Raw genomic sequence first — 17,276 nt, 5'->3', positions numbered from 1 at the left:
TGTCCTGGAAAGTATTGAAAGTTATGGATTTTATGAAATAAAAAGTTGTGTCATATAAACAACAACTGAAAGGGTGTCTGGTCATTTCGTTATTTCTCATAATCATAGAGATATAAATGATAAAAAGTAGGAACAGTAAATACATGACAGAAATAAAACCAAAGTTGAGAGGTCTATATTGTTGTTGTGACAAACCATTCTGCTGTAACAGAGTAGATGCATAGCTTGATTTTTATGCACAAGTTTGAAATAACTGTGAGGCGGCTGAACCCACTAATAAGTAGGAGTGTGTGCTGGGGCTGCTCGATTATGGAAAAAAACATAATCCCAATTATTTTGGTCAATATTGAAATCACGATTATTTTCACGATTACTCATTGACGTTTGGAAAGATGTTGCATTCACTAAACTTAAAAAAAAAAACAGTGAAACAGTTAAACAAATCAACAGCGAGAACACCTTGAGCTGTGAAATTTCCCTATGAATTCCCCTTAAAATAAATAAATATAAAAAACATACTAAAATGTTGGCCGAGTGAGTTTAGCCTTCTGTGGGGAGTAAGTGCGCGTGTCATTCAGAACACAAGACAAAATAAGATTTTACTCGCAAAACGTAATGTGCAAAATTGTCTTCCTCGATTACATTGTTGTTGTGATCGTTAGGTGCTGAAATCAAAATCATGATCAAAATTCCATTCATTGCACAGACCTAGTGTGTGCATACTGTTGGTGATGTGAATAGTTGCCTCAAGAAATCGAGATAACAGTGCACTGATCTAGACTCAGCCTGGTCTTCGAGAATTCCGTGAAATGATCACGAACTGTTAACACCGCATTACGTGGTGGTGGCACGGAATGTGTGAAAAATCCGTGAGGCCACCACGGAAAACAATGCCAATGTAAAGTCAATGAGAAGATGACGTAGCATTAAGAGCGACTACGGTAGTGAGTAGTATGAAAGGCCGAAAATCCGCATAGGGAGGTTGGTTGGGGTGGTGAATGGGTCAAACAACACAGGACTTTCACCCTGGAGACCGGGGATCGTGTCCCGCGTGTCACGTTTCCTAAACCCACCCATCGCTTTCTTCTTTTACTAAACTCAACCGTCCCGTTCTCCTTTTCCTAAACCCAACTGTCCTGTTGTTGTCCCGCGTCCCGTTATTGTTTTCCTAAACCCAACCGTCCCGTTATTGTTTTCCTAAACCCAACCATATATTGTTTTCCTAAACCCAACCGTCCTGTTGTATTATTATATTATTATAGATTATGTGGAGTTTATTAGAGAATGTCTCTTTGATAAAAGCTTTAAAGCTTTAAAACCAGACACAGAAAGAAAGGATGGTGCCTAATAGGAGAAACAGAATTGATCACAATAGTAGAACAAATATGTTGTATGACAACTCTTTATTAACTTTCTGCTAATCTATTTATTTTATTAGAGAATGTCTCTTCGAGATTGTTTCACACAATGTTCCTGCATGCAGCCAGGCTGAGGTTCATGGATCATAGACTGATAATGCCCATACTACTAATTATTGTGATAAATGATTAGCTGATGATCAAATTAGACCCAACTGTTGATGCATATTTTACAGAAAGAACTGAGTCACTGAGTTCAGTCTTTTGTAGCACATTTAATTAAATCAGGAGTACAGTACGCAGAGTTTGATGTTGCCTCATAATTAGAAGTCTGCACACTAGATGTGTGTGTGTGTGTGTGTGTGTGTTTGTGTCTGTAATGGAGATTAATACATCTATATTAATAAATATTAGGCACTAGCGGCGGGTGTTCCCACAGAGGCTGTACGGCTGTGGGATATTTTGGTGCAGCATGAATTGTTCTGCAGCAGACACTGGATAAAGACTCTCCCTGTCTGAAACGAGAGGAAGCCGTTCGGCCTGAGACGCCGGTTCCTCCCATTTTACCTCCACCATGTTTACCTGACTCCCCTGAGGAAAACAAAGGCTCTGAATCAGCTGGAACAAAGGGATGCAAGACGTGTGTGTGTATGCGTGTCTAAGTGCTGTTTTTCCTACGTTTCTGTCTGAATGTCCCACATGCCCGCTTCTGTGTGCCAGTACAGTTTGGGTTCATGTCTTCCTGCAGAGGAAGGAAGAGGCAAAAGAAACTCGGATGTATTTCTGTATTTTGGCTGATAAACAGATAGCAGGATCAATCAAAATATGTTGGCCCATGTTGGCCCAACGGCTCTGCAAAATAGTCTCAGGAAGGAACTTGTTTTGGTGGAAAATTTGCACCAAAAGTAAACGCCACATATAATATTAAATGAAGTTAATTGTTCACACAATACAGTAACATGAGCTATTTAAATTAGCTGGATACATAGTTAAATGTCATTGGCTCTTACCAGTGTATCGCCGTGTGTACTTCGTCCACAGCAATCCCACCAATCGGTCCTGGAGAACTCTGATTGGCTATTCAGTGAATCAGTAAATTTAGCGACATATTGCAGTTTCTACTGGTTTCTTGCTTCTGCCTTTTCTTTTCTTTTTCGTACACACTGCAGGCGGACTGCATCTTTGCAGTGCAAAACAAAGCCAAAGTTTATAGTAGTAACCTTTCCTCTGACATTATTGGTACACTGAGCATTATCTACAGTCAGCTCTTTGCAGTGTTTTCAAGTGCAACTGTTAACAAAAGTTTATCAGTCTGCTTTTGTCAGTATTTTTGTCGAGGGTTCCCATTACTATGATGATTACACCTACCTGAAAGTCGGCAGTACCTATTGTCTCTTCACTCTCTTGCTTTTGTGCTTTGTTTGCTTCTGTAGGATAACCTCAAATCAAGTTGTGTCGCCCAGAATTACCAGTACCTGGGTGAGCAGACATAAGTTTTTCTTTCTATGCCAGATTTGTCTTATTTGGCTAATTTGGGCCTGTCTGTCTTAGCCTGGTTGACACCAGACCCTTCTCAGTTGTAACTGAGAGTGGGTCTGGGGAAGGTTCATTCACAGCCCATTTCCAAAGGGGCGTCATCAATGGACGCCGCTCAAATGCCTCTGGGCGCAATTGGATAGTCCTTCAACCAATCAGACCAACGATTCGGGTGACGTAGCAGCGACAGCGGCATCAACGGGTTGCAGCGCTTCGGTGACAGCCATGTTGAATGTAAACAAAAAGCTGCTTGCTATCACTGCGCTATCGTCATCGTGTAAAGCCCGCCTCAACGGTTGTCACTGGTGCCTCGATTTGGAAAAATTGGAAATGGGCTTGAATGGGCTCTTAGCCAGACGGACTTGCAGGGCAAATCTCAAATTTGCCGGAAGTTCGTCAGGGTTTTCCCAGACTATGTCCGTCTGTCTATCCAAGTAAAATACGGGATGTGCGTCACAATCCAAAACAAAAACATAAAGCACAATAAGAAGGTGGAGTTAAAGCTTTGAAACATGTTTTCCATTGAACAGGGAAACAGACCGGACCTTCATCAAAAAGCTTTTTCATCACTGGCAAACATTTGGCTTTTCTTTTGCTCACATGGATCCTCACAGTGTTACAGAAGATTACAAAGATTTACAACAGATCCATTTTAAGGGTCAAACGACAAGATGTTGTAAAGCTCTACATAATATACATACATTCATTTAAATGATTATGAATTAAAACAATACCAGCACCTCAAGAGCTCTGATCACAGTTGACTTGTTGCAGGCACCATGTTGAAAGGCCATTGATATAAACTTCAAACATCAGCCTCAGTCTCCCCTAGTCTTTTTTATTCAAATGATCATAATTAAAAAATTCTTCAAACTTTTAAAGTACTTAGATATTTATTGAGTCAGTATTGAAAGAGTCAATGCAAATCGTTGAAATTAATAAAAATGATCTTTGGATTTTTTATTTAATTTCACTCTCTTAATTCAGTGTGAAATTAATACATTATTGAATTTTTTAAATGTAATCACAAATTAGTTTTTAATGATTACTAATGGGTGAGAAGTCAACAGCTGGCCTACGATTTGCTCGATAAATCACCCTTTTTCATGCCATGAACGACATATAGCAGAGTCGTCTATATAATTATTATCCCTCAGATGATCTAATAGTGACACTGTTCTTCCATTAGCATGGTTGAAAACAACTCAAACTCTAAAATGCACACAGGTACACACACACAGGCAAGGCAAGGCAGCTTTATTTGTACAGCACATTTCAAATGAACAGACTTGACTTGTGCAAACTTGACTCATCTGGAAAGCACCATCATCTGTCAGAGGGATATGTTAAAGTGGATAAATGGATGAAAAGTGCACAAGCTCAAGAAAATATGACACTGCTGGCCTACCGCCAGAATTGGAAAGTGCACTTACTCAAAAGTGCAATTTTGTGGTGCATGTATATGCAGGCCTACTTTTAGGGCATATGCATTGGATAAAGCTGTTGCCACATTGAATTTCCAAAATATCCTCTTCTCAGGAACCATGAGAACCATCCATCCATCTTCTTCATCCGCTTATCCGGGGTCGGGATCGCGGGGGTAGCAGCTCCAGCAGGGGACCCCAAACTTCCCTTTCCCGGGCCACATTAACCAGCTCCGACTGGGGGGATCCCGAGGCGTTCCCAGGCCAGGTTAGAGATATAATCCCTCCACCTAGTCCTGGGTCTCCCCGAGGCCTCCTCCCAGCTGGACGTGCCTGGAACACCTCCCTAAGGAGGGGCCCAGGGGGCATCCTTACCAGATGCCCGAACCACCTCAACTGGCTCCTTTCGACTGCAAAGGAGCAGCGGTTTCTACTCCGAGCTCCTCACGGATAACTGAGCTTCTCACCCTATCTCTAAGGGAGACGCCAGCTACCCTCCTGAGGAAACCCATTTCGGCCGCTTAGTACCCTGGATCTTGTTCTTTCGGGTCATGAGAACCCACTTTGACAAATGCGTTTTTAGAGAATTTACTCAACTGATTTAAAATGGGACAAATGTAGATGTAAGGTTTTTACCTAACAGCAGCACTTAAACGCAATGCAGTGAGTGGCAAAGGTACCTCTGTTATTTGCCACTTAGTATTAGACCCTATCTTTCCATGTTTTTGTGTGAGGGATGGGAACAACTTTATTTTTTAATTAATCCAGTACTAAACAAGACCCTTGCAGTCGGCAGCAGCTAAACAAGCTGGGCAATTACGCACCTTCAATTTGCATCCACTAAAAATGCTTGTTTTGCCACTGACATGATCAGATTATTATTCTAAGTGCCTGAGAACATTATGGAAAGGATCCCTACAGAGATAGACCTTTCTTTCAGAGAGTAAGATCCTTTCTGTTCAGCATAAAAACAGCCCCGCAAAACCGATGTTATCATCGCAAAACACACTTCATTCAAACTCAACAGAAACAAAACAAACTATCAAAAGCCATCTTGGCTCGTCTTTCCACTGTTCACCAATCACCACTCTGGTTTGGTTGAAATAAACCCTTAATTCACTCATTTACATGTGAAAATATGTTATACACACTAAAAGTATTGTTTAGTTAAATGGAGTCTGGTAGGTTTGGCGATGGCGACTTTGGGGCTGTTTCTGGTTAAACAGAAAGGATCTTACTCTATTTTAAAAAAAGGTCCATCTCTGTAGGAATCCTTCCCATAATGTTGTCAGACACTTAGAATAATAATCTGAGTCTGTCAGCGGCAAAAACAGCACTTCTAGTGGATGTAAACTGATGATGCAAATACAAAAATTACTGTCCATAAATATAAAATAAGAACACATAAAAAAAAAAAATATTTTAAAACGGCATCATATTTCTGTAGTTATTTACAGATCAGTATCAATGATCTAAAAACTCAAACTTGAGCATTACTCGACTTGCTACTTGAGCATATTTTACTAGTAATTAAGTTTTACATCAGTGAAATACAATCCTTTAACTTTAATTCTTCGATTATGAATGGTTTTCTCCATCACAACTGGTTATAATCTTTCCATCAGAACCAATGCATGAACATAAAACTCAAAGTAAAATAAAATGAACACCAATAAACCACGCATGAAGCTGTTGAGGAAGGGTAAGATCAGTATGCTTTAATAAGGTATCAGTGCAGAAAAACAAACTTCTTATTGGGTTAACTTCCCCATATAGTAATAACAATATATGATAATAAGATCAATATGAATTTTTTAGCATATTAAAAAAAATGCAGAATCGGCTAATATAAATGTACTGTATGACAACGACAAAAACAGAATACAAGTAGCTGAACATGGATCCCATAAGGAAAAACAAAAACGCTGTTGTCACACAAGACACAAGATCAGATGCTGACATTGTCTTTAAAGAAGTGCAATGAACGAGTGGATAACGTTTCGTCACTTTTATTCTGGGGGGGGGGGGAACCTTCAAGGTGTTACAGTATGTTGGGCACTTGCACTGGTGAGAAGTCTTCTAGGGATTGAATCGAGATCTGAAGCCCCGCCCATTTTTGGGGGTTAGCATCTGTGCCATTAGCGTTTGCTTTTTCTATCGGGGAGTTGTCTTTAATCTACCGGATCCTCAGGTTTTCCTATCAATATTCTGAGGAAATCAAGCAGTAAAATGTTCACGTTTCTTCATTGCAAAGATAAAACAGTGTTAGGATCCAACACTACACCTCCTTAGAAGACTACAGGGGGTATATTTTACATATGCTGACAAAATAATACTTGTTTTGTCTTGGTTATAATGACTGTAATTTACATTTCTAAACCATTATTTCTTTTTTATTTGTCTGATCGAAGCTAGTGGAGCAGAAGCTAAAATGGGGGCGGGACTTCCCCTCTGCCTAGATTTGTGTTTTTAAAATCGACTTCCATCTGGCCAACTCTTTTCACATACATTAACACAATTTAGTTGCAATTCAGTTGCTAAAATGTCCATCTGAGGTGCTGTTCTTCCATGTTCATGTTTCAGAACATTAACATGTAGTCCTTAAAAACTCTTTGGTCTCAAAAAAATGGACTTTTGAAGAACAGTGTTATATTGTGCTGTAAATCTGCATTAAAAATACTGATTTAAAAAAACAAACATGCTTTGAACATGTAAATAAGTTTTCTGGAAAACCAATCTAATCAACTTTGATGTCTGTAATTGATCAGAATACATCAAACATACTTGATCCTACAAATAGGAGTCGCTCAACTTGAGCGATGATACAAATGCTCTCTTGTCGAAAGTAACTGCCGACATGTCAGGAGAGAAAACTAAATTTGGCTTATGAGTCTTAAAAGAACGCGAAGAAGGGGGGAGTGGAAACAGATGAGTAATTTGTCGAGCGGAGGAGTTGAGAGATATGCGTCAGTGGGCAGGCTGAGCAGGCTGTATCTCTCTTTGTGTGTCGCTCAACTCGACAGCACATCTTTTCATATCTCGTTCATAACTGTTTCTCTCCCCTCTCAGGATAATATTAATCTCCAGTCCCATTAAACATGTGGCTTGGCTACAGTAAAGATGTACTCTTTTTTTCCTCTGTATTGCCATCAGTTATAACATTTTAGTCACCAATTTCACAGCTTCGTCCCAGCTTAGATAATTTATTTAAACTGCAGATTTGGTTATATCCTCTCGATACATTTCATTTACCACAACGTCTGCTCTAAACTCCATTCCTGTGGTCTCAGCAATTAAGGACCAAATAAAGTAATAGTAACTGGTTAAGTAATAGTAACTGGTAGAACTAATGTCCAAAACCACGAATATAACACATTGTTTGTGAAATAATTAATTTTAAAGCTTGTGTGCCATGTGCATTTAAGGCCAAATGTATGTTTGCAGCATGTTGATCCACTATTAACCAAAATAAAAAGGCCAAAAAAAGGCAAATTTGGTTTGCAGAGTGACAGTAACGTGACTCTTGACGTGTTTCAAAACCATGTTGAGCCACTATTTGCCAAAATAAAAGTCAAAAAAAGGAAAATTTGGTTTGCAGAGTGATAGTAATGTGATTCTTAAACCTTTGAGTCTGTGTCAAGCAATCTACAAAAGCAAGGCACTAACTTTGTTGGACACCGCTGTCCCCTCTGACCCTCCCAGGAAAACCTTTACTGTCAAGTCAAATCTTTTTCTTTTTTGTTCACGACTAAACTGAAAACCCTTCCCAACAGCTTCATTAACAAACAGACTGTCAGGTCGTTTTAATGAGCTGGGGAATCCATTACCTTCAAAATCTTTCACCAATTTTGACGCGTCATCACCAGGGGGTCTACAATGAATTCTAATAATGCTCGGCAGTGTGGTTCCGGAAGTAAAAATTCCAATATTTCCTCCAAAAGGATTTAGATTATTAGCCATAATGTCTTAAACCCTCCGAGGCAGACTGATTACGAGCTCCGAGGTTGTGTAACGGACGTTTCTGCTCCTTTAGAAGCTAGAAAGTCCGAATGAAATCAACCTTATTTTAAGAAAAATGTTTTATTCGCCATGTCACGGAGAAATACTAAACTACTCACAATCCTTAGTGCAACAGCGAGGTGTCTGATTGGTGGAACTCACTGTTACCATGGAAATGTTTACCGAACTTCGCTAACAGCTAGCATGCTTCTACCACTGAAGTCTGTGATAGTTTCTGTACACAGTCTTGAACCTTTGACTTTTTCGCCGTTTTCAAAATGTTATTTTGCGCCTGATCAAATGTTTTATGGTCACGGTTCCTCTCGGAGCAGGCTTTATATACACGTTTAATGAAACGTCAATGGAGATGTTGAACGGGGAAAAATACTTCGGGAAACAGAGCCGTTTATAAAGTGGCCGGTCACTGTTAAGCTCTATTGGGTTCTACTTGAATCTAAAAGGCTTCTATTGTGTCTATTGCTCCCTGACTACATGCTGCGGTTCTATCTGGATCAAGATGAGAGGAGGCTAGCTTAATGGATTATGAAAATCATCCAAACTGTGACACTGTATTCCCAAAGTACAAAAGGTAAGTGGACCCAACAAATCAGGCTCCGCTAGCTGGTTGTTAACTGACGAAAAACGCTGGGAAACACAGTTAAGGTGTTAGGATACAATGTCAAGTTAGGATTTTATTCAATAATATATAGCCCCCAGAGTCAAAGGAAGTCATCTACACATTGCAGGGAACAAACTGTGCACTTGAAGGGCAAACTCAGTATGTGTTGAGACAACCATAAGGCACATCATATGGATTAAAATGAACTTTAAAGAAAATGTCAGCATGAAAACATCAACATATAGTGTTATTGGATCCAGGGGATGTAATACAATGTTCTAGAAATGACAAATACATAGTCTATGAAGCACCATTGCTTTTATATGCAGCTTGGAAACTATATGATTATGTGGCAACTTCATCTTCTTTACAATATTCGAAATGCTACATATCTGAAAAGTGAAACTCATCTTTAATCTGAACTTTATTTTTGTTTTGTTTTATCGTCTTAAAGTGAGAACATAAACGGTACTGCCCAACCAACAGATTAAATAGATATTTTAAGGATAGGATATTTTAAGGATAAAACTCTGTGGAGGAAAAAAAATAACAAAATGCCACAACACAGAAACAGCACAAGAGGAAACAGCACTGTGAGGGATCTGATCCATCTGCATCTACAGGGGGTAGATAAAGGACAAAGTACCAGAACACATAAACACTATCATCAACATTAATTTTGTCTTTTTCTTTTTAAAAATACGTAACGTATATGTGGACAAAACTCTATAATTCATACTCTTAAGTGGTCACCACACAAAGACGATTAGCTCAACAACAAAGAAATAGAGTGAGATTAAGAAAAATACTTTGAGAGTAAAGGAAAAAACAGAAAAATGTGTGAAAATGTGTTTTCACAGATGAAATTACAGTTTCTAGTTTATAAAAATAAGAACCCTGACCTTACTCCTATAATATTCTGTATAATAGCTTTCTGATATTGGCAGCCGCTCGGTGTCGTGTCGGGAATTACAAGAAAAACTGGCCTTGTCCTAATCTTAAAAAATAATACATCAACTCCACATTCAAGTCACTTCACAGGCTGCTGTACTGCACTGAAACTAAGGCTGCTGCTATGTACACATGTACTGTATGGTCTGAATGAGTGAGTGATTATGCACTGGCTGCGGTCATCTCACTTTACGCTAGCCATGTTTCCATCCATACGTTTTAATGCGTATTAAGTAATATCGAATGAAAAATGCCCCTTGGAAACAGTAAAATATGACGTTTCATGAATATCGACACAAAGTTTGTACGTTCAATCTCATCGGATTTTCTTAATCGGTAAACAGCTTATGCGGCAAACGCTGACGTAGACACATGCGGGCGTCAACAAAGACAGATATAGGTGGATGAACAAGGAGACGAGAGACTTTTTAAATGTAATTTACAAGCGAAATATAACGGCTATTTTAGATTTAGCAACAATCTAAGAAATGCCATAACATGCATCTGCATCATCATAGCGATGTTTTAACAGCGCCGTCTTATTATAGCTTGATATGTCGCTATCAGCTGGCACATAAGCACTCTTACAACTTGGGCAATATGAATCATTTGTAGGAAGATGGCGCGATCTATTTTGGCTAGCAAAACTTTGTTAGCAAATGTTTTGCTTGAATGCTGTGCGATTCAGTGCGAAAATGAATGGAAACACCTTCAAATGTCTCAAATCGATTCCATATACCAATTTGACCGCCAAACAGCACGTGATGGCATTACGCACAGGTTTTTATTCGCTTCAAAGCCGCTGGATGGAAACACACTTTCACCGGCTTTATTCGCACGAATGGTTTTAGCGAAACTTCAGATAATTTGATTGACAAGTGGATGGAAACAGCTTCTGTCTAGTTCGTGGGGTAGGGGGTGCAAAGAGGATGGGGGGAGCGGCCCTTCGCTGCCCTTCTTCATCTAAAAGCTGAAGCAATTGCCCTTCTGATTAGCCCCTGTGATTGACCCAAATGCCCCTTCACCCCCCAAAAAATAATAAAAAATAAAAAATAAATCCTCCGGTTAGCACACCATTGACTTTGCAGGTGCCCGTTTACTACAAATCTCACGTCTTTTTTTACATTACAGCTAACCATGTTGCTGTGGTCCAGACATTGGTTTCTATTCACGTCTGCACTGTGCCAAAATAAATGACAAAGTTACACTTTAGTTATGAGATAGATAAAATAATTTACATTTCTAAATGTGCATGCGCAGTTGTATGCGTTTCTTTGTCGTGTACGATCGTAATCTGAATATCTATTGGACTGATGGGCAGATTCTGAATTGCTACCTTTGGCTCTCAGATACAATAACAGGCATTGTTCACTAGCTTCTCACATTTCATGGACAAAACAGCTGTATTACACAAGTTTCAATTCTACAATTTCAATCTGCACAGAAATAAATGGAAACCAATGGCTGCCTGCAATGGTAGAAAGAAATACGGTAGTACTTTACACAGCAGCTCGATACTAACATGGTAATAGTAGGATAACTACCTGATAATAATAAGGGAATATAGGTTGAATTTTACACAATATTACAGGCTACAATCAGCGCTGTACTTTTAAAATCACATGCAAATTCATCAATATATATTACCTCATAATTATGAGGTTATTACTCCTTTAATTCACCATATTACCATTGTTAATTCCAAATATTGCACTGATATAACCATTTTATTGTTAGGTTAGCATATTCTTACCAAGATATTACTATACTATTGCTAAATAGGTTTTGCCTCGTTGCTATCTTTAAACGTTTCCCCAGTATCACCCTTTGTTTTTAAACCCTCATTACCCCATCAGATTTTAGTCCCATTGTTAACACTGATCTATTACCTGTTTTTTTTTTTTTTTTTTTAGGTAAGTACATGGTAGGATTGGACATCGAGAACCGGTTCCAACTTGGAATCGTTTCAAAAATTATGATTCCAATGGATTCGTTTCTTTATTGGAATCATTTGGAATATTTGGTTTGGAATCTGATCATCGGTTTAACATGCAACAAGTTTTGGTTTCCGTAGCTGCCAGGCACTTGTTGTGTTGCAGCCATGGAGCACGGTAAGCGGTGCTCTAAAGTGTGGCTGAAAAAGCCCGGTAAAACTGTAAATCAACATTGAATAAAAATACTAATTTCTTCTTATCTGTGAAAAAAAGCTTGTGACCCGTTTCATCTCCACTCCTCAAAGAATCGCAATCGAGAATCGATAAGAACCAGAATCGAAAGGAAGAATTGGAATCAGAACTGTTAAAATCGGGAGCCTGGGGAGCTCACCTAGTAGAGCGCGCGGCCATGTATAGAGGTTTACTCCTCGACGCAGCAGCCACAGTTCGCCTCCAACCTGTGGTCCTTTGCTACATGTCATTCCGCTTCTCTCTCCCCTTTCATTTCTTCAGCTGACCTGTCAAAATAAAGGCCTAAAATGCCCAAAAAATTATCTTAAAAAAAAAAAAAAAAAAAGAACTGTTAAAATCAAAACGATGCCCAACCCTACTACATGGTATTACTTATCACCTCTCATCATACTATTACCCCACTATTACAGAGCTGTAGTAAAGTGCGACCCAAAATACATAACAAAATAAGCAAAATTATACTTGCTCCTTAGTTAAGAAGCCTAAAACACGTATGGTCTATTATGGCAAACATTAATAGACCACACTCCGTAACATAGTCCGTGCACAACACTGTTTTGTATGGTTTTCTGTATTGCATCAAGTGTGTGAATTCTACAATATCTAATCACGTGAACCCCTAACGGTGTGTGTCAGTCAGATCCTTTTTACAATCTATCAGTTTGGTGAATAAGGCAGGCTTTGTTGCTGGTTATATGAGCTTAATGTAAGTATGAAGTAATTGCACAATAAGATTGCAATCGCACGTGCTACACGCCTGACTGAGCGAGGCAAGCCTAAGAATAATCATGTTTAGGACAGATTTAAGAAGAGAAGATAGAAAAAAACTAAACTTAACAATATTCAACTTACAGTAGAGTACATGTATTGCAATATATTTGTATTAGTGTGTCTGTGAGTTGGACACAAAAAAACTATTTTTAAAGAATCTGGTAGGTAGGGTAAGAACATGACAAATACATGCGGAGAACCAAAGCAGAATTGTAAAGTATCCCGTCAGTTTGGATTCAATGAGGTGTAGGGAGATCTGCTAAAAGCTAAAAGTGTCTCAGTTCAATAACAAAAATAGACTCATTATAATAACTAGAAAATAACAATATAATGCATATGTCGTTAAGGTTGACCCAAACAGAAGTAATGCTACTGTGAACCGGGTGAGAATCAGACTTCTGAATGAACAAACTGCAGGCAGTGATGTTACAGTGACTCCGCTGGGATGGATTTGGGCAAAAAGAGGCAGGTTGATGACTGTATAGAAGTGTTTCTGTCTGTATACAGTATGTGGAAGAGGTTTGAGCCGAGTTGGGTATCATTTTGTCTTGGGATTCTGCTTATTGATTCTGATTCTCTGCTTTTCTTTTGAGAATGAAATAAAACTTAATATGACGAAAGAACACCTTAAGTAGGCTTAAAGGTATAATATGTAATAATTTTGCACTAAAATGTCTTAAACCGACTATGTTATATACTTTGTTGAGTTGTGTACTCCCACTATCCCAAATGTTGCCAACAATGTTCAAACCCAGGAAAATCTGCAATTGTATTTCAATGACACGGGACGTTTCGTTTGGTAGACTCATAAAACCTTTGACCCCTCTAGTTGTTCTAATTTCCGTCAAAACACAGGAACTCAGATGATACGTTTGAGAGTATTTCATGACTAAAAAAATGGTCTATAAAAACTTCAGAAAATGGTGAAAAACGTCGATCAGTGTTTCCCGAAGCCCAAGATGTCGTCCTCAAATGTCTTGTTTTGTCCACAACTCAAACATATTCAGTTTACTGTCACAGAGGAGAGAAGAAATTAGAAAATATTCACATTTAAAGCTATAGTGTGTAGTTTCTGTCGCCCCCATGAGGAATCTTAAGTAAATGACAAGAAAACTGTTGTTGCATCCACATGACACGAGCCTTCTGTAATCACGCATGCGCCCCCACCCCTCCTCCACACAGTTGCTAGTAACCAAGGAGGACACAGAGGATTAAAAAAAACATGATGTACTCTTCCGAAGAGGTCATTATCTTCACTCGAGCTTCTGCGCGGGAAAGTCACCGGACGCCACAATCTTCTGAACATAGTCATACTGAGAAATACAGAGAGAGTTATGTGGAGCTTTAATTAGCTTTGTTTCAACTCATTTGGCAATGGCTTGAACGTAATGGACGTCCATTAACAAAAAAAAAAAAAGTTACGCAATAAAGCTTTAAGAGGCTGGAGTCAGAGAATTTTTACAATTCATTCATTAAAAATGACTCAAACCGATTAAATCGATTATCAAACTAGTTGGCAATTAATTTAATAGTTGACAACTGATGGATTAATCTTTGCCGCTCTAGCACTATGTGATTTGCATCGGTATCTTCTTGTCATCTTTTTTGGGAATCGATAAGCAGAACCAAAGAGCATGCTTTGCAAAGAATTCTTGGTTTTTCTACATGTATACATTTAAAATGGCTACAATTCAGAACCACTTCATGATACCCAACTCTTGCTTGAAGCTTTGCCTGGGACTAGGAGAAGTGGGCTGGGTCTAATTGCTGGTCAAATGCACAAGGTGAAAGAACACAGTGTCTAGGTAGTACAGTATAATACTTCTCTGAGCTAAATGAGTTAGCCTATAAAGAGTTAGGTAGGTCTGGGAACTGGGCTGCATAGAGTTCATATCAGGGTGTAGGTCTGCGATGGAGACCGGGCCAGGATAAGACACAGGTTGTAGGTTAGAATCCCCCCCCCCCCACCACTAATACCCCTTTTACACCAAAGACCCGAGGTCAGCTGGTGTTTCTGAACACAGAGAGACATCTACACCAAACCCGATAACCAGCGATAAATCCCGGTCTCCAGACTTTTGACACAGGTCAGACAGAGTGATGAATTATTTTTAGTTAATTGTCCCAAGTTTACCTTTTTATTTAAGTGGCCCGTGTTACGTGTGGGTCATCTATGTGGTTGTCTCAATGCAGGGCAACTTTTGTACACTGGTGTTCAACCTGCATCTGATTTTGAGTCGAGAGCTCGGGGGAAAAAAATGGGTGCGAGTGGCTTGACCCTGATATCTCACTAGGTACAGAACTATAACAGGACAGGGAACAGAGAGTGGGGCTGAGCCTTGGAAGCTAAAATAAGGCAGAATGGGATTATGAATACCATTCCTTATAGGTAGCTGAGCCTCAGGGCTCTCAGACGGCCCCGAGGTTACGAAGGTAAAGACAGGCTTAAGTCTCGGGCTGGGGATTTAAGTCCGGATCTATGGCGGATTTTAAATCTGGGGCTCTAAGAGGCCTGGTCCAGGGCTCTCAGCAGGTCACAGCCCTGGAGGAGGTGCAGGTTGCCCTGCAGCGGGACGTTGACCTCGCAGTCGTAACCGGTCAACTCTGGCAGACAGGAGGAGTCAAAAGAAGGGCCCACCAAACGACTCGCAATACCTAGAAAGTGAATTAAAGAAAAGGAAAGAAAAGAAAACCTGTGTCAATGATTCAATACAACCAGGTAGGAAGACAGTGAGCAACATTTGGCAACAATCTTCATTTTACTAAGTTAATTCTGTCTGTTATTGAGACCTAAACCTTTTTTTTCTTAAAACAAGTTAAAGGGATGATAGAATGCAAACCCGAGTTTACCTTGTCATAGTTGAATAACGACAGTTCGGTGGGTAAAATGGGCATACAGAGAACCTCAAAGTCCCATTAACACCTCTTTCCTATGCAAATCTCACAATTTGAAACTGCCGCTGAAAACGGGCGAATCCCAACAAAGCTAATAGTTGACGTCAACTCGGTGGCTGTACCTTAATTGGCTCTGGTCTTTACCTTTGTCACGCCCTAAAATGTACATACAGACCACTGGTCTAAGACCAAGTAGGTCACTGAATCAAATCGAAGCATTGATGGCAATGCAGCTGCCTGTTCTGCCGTTGTTTACCTTTTTCTTCTTCTTCTAGTCTGTAGAAATAGCAAAGTCGGTAGCCTGTCCTCATTAAGAACCTCATACAACCCCACTTAAAAAAAAAATAATAATCGGAACACTCCCTTTAACACTGTAAGCAGCAAAGTCAGGTCAGCTCACCCTCCGTCTTGTTGGAAGGCAGCATGTTATAGGTGTAGCTGCAGCTCTTTCGGGGAAAGGGTTTGTCATTTGCACCACCTATCCAGTTTCCTGGATTCTGAGACTTCCTGTGTTGCTGCAGAGAGCTGAGACATGAAGCCATGCTGCCTGGCATCGTCCTCCCCATCTCGGACGCTGAGACAGAGAACAGAGCAGCGGTTGGAAGAAGTATTCAGATCCTTTACTCAAGTAAAAGTACTAATGCCACACTGTAAAAAATACTCTGCATTGCAAGTCCTGCATTGAAAATGTTTCTTAAGTAAAAGTATGTAAGTATCATCAGGAAACTATACTAAGTATTACAAGTAAAAGTACTCAATGCAGAAAAATCCTCACATTTTAGAGACTGGAAACAATCCAAACTGTTCAAGTTTCAATCAAAAGTGTTTAATGGGCTAATCATTGTCGTCAATGGTGTAGGCTCTTATATTGTTGGGTAGATTCATTTATAATAAAACCTTGTATTTTATAAACTACATGTGTTTTTTGTGCAAACATCTTAATTTGTAAAGTAACTAAAGCTGTCAGATGAATGTAGTGGAGTAAAAAGTACAATATTTCTCTCTGAAATGTAGCGGAGTAGAAGTAGAAAGTGGCATGAAAAGAAAAGAATATGTAATGTATGTATGTATAAGTACAGGTACCTCAAATTTGTATTTAAATACAGTCCTTGAGTAAATGTTACATTCCACCAGTGGAACAGAAGATAGATAGGGCAAGAGGTTTTATACACACACACACACACACACACACACACACACACACACACACACACACACCTGCCAGAGATCCTGCGCTGAGGGAGCGATCCATGGCGGCACAACCGTCACCCCTCATCTTCTTCCATATGATTTCTGACGGCGTACTTTCACCCTGAAACACAGTTACTCGGTTTCTTAATTAGCTGCTGTTTTCAGGCAGTTGAGAAAAAGTGCAGTCTGTGGGAGAGAAAGCTCCATTTGGAGTAAAATGTGGGTTTTTTTTGTACTTCATACAAATATTACCTACCCATAAAACTATATAACACACTTAAAGACGGGAAAAAAGCTAAATAGGGGCTCTATATATATATAGATAATAAAGGATTTTAAATTTGTG

The 17,276-nt window shown here is 39.4% G+C and overlaps 1 protein-coding gene across 1 annotated transcript in view; it reads right to left on the bottom strand.

Annotated features, from left to right (window-relative positions):
* Nucleotides 1–6,015: 6,015 nt before the first annotated feature.
* Nucleotides 6,016–17,276, bottom strand: part of epas1b (endothelial PAS domain protein 1b) — an 88,873-nt gene continuing 77,612 nt past the window's right edge. The window contains exons 14-16 of the mRNA XM_078273226.1: nt 16,958–17,051; nt 16,140–16,313; nt 6,016–15,499 (exon numbers count right to left, since the gene is read on the bottom strand). Coding sequence (XP_078129352.1) covers nt 15,348–15,499; nt 16,140–16,313; nt 16,958–17,051 — 420 coding nt within the window. The 3' untranslated portion in view covers nt 6,016–15,347. The remainder of the gene's footprint in view (nt 15,500–16,139; nt 16,314–16,957; nt 17,052–17,276) is intronic.

This window comes from Sander vitreus, chromosome 17 (genome assembly GCF_031162955.1).
Source record: "Sander vitreus isolate 19-12246 chromosome 17, sanVit1, whole genome shotgun sequence".
In the NCBI taxonomy this organism is placed as follows: Eukaryota; Metazoa; Chordata; class Actinopteri; order Perciformes; family Percidae; genus Sander; species Sander vitreus.
This window is presented reverse-complemented; position numbering and strand designations above follow the sequence as displayed.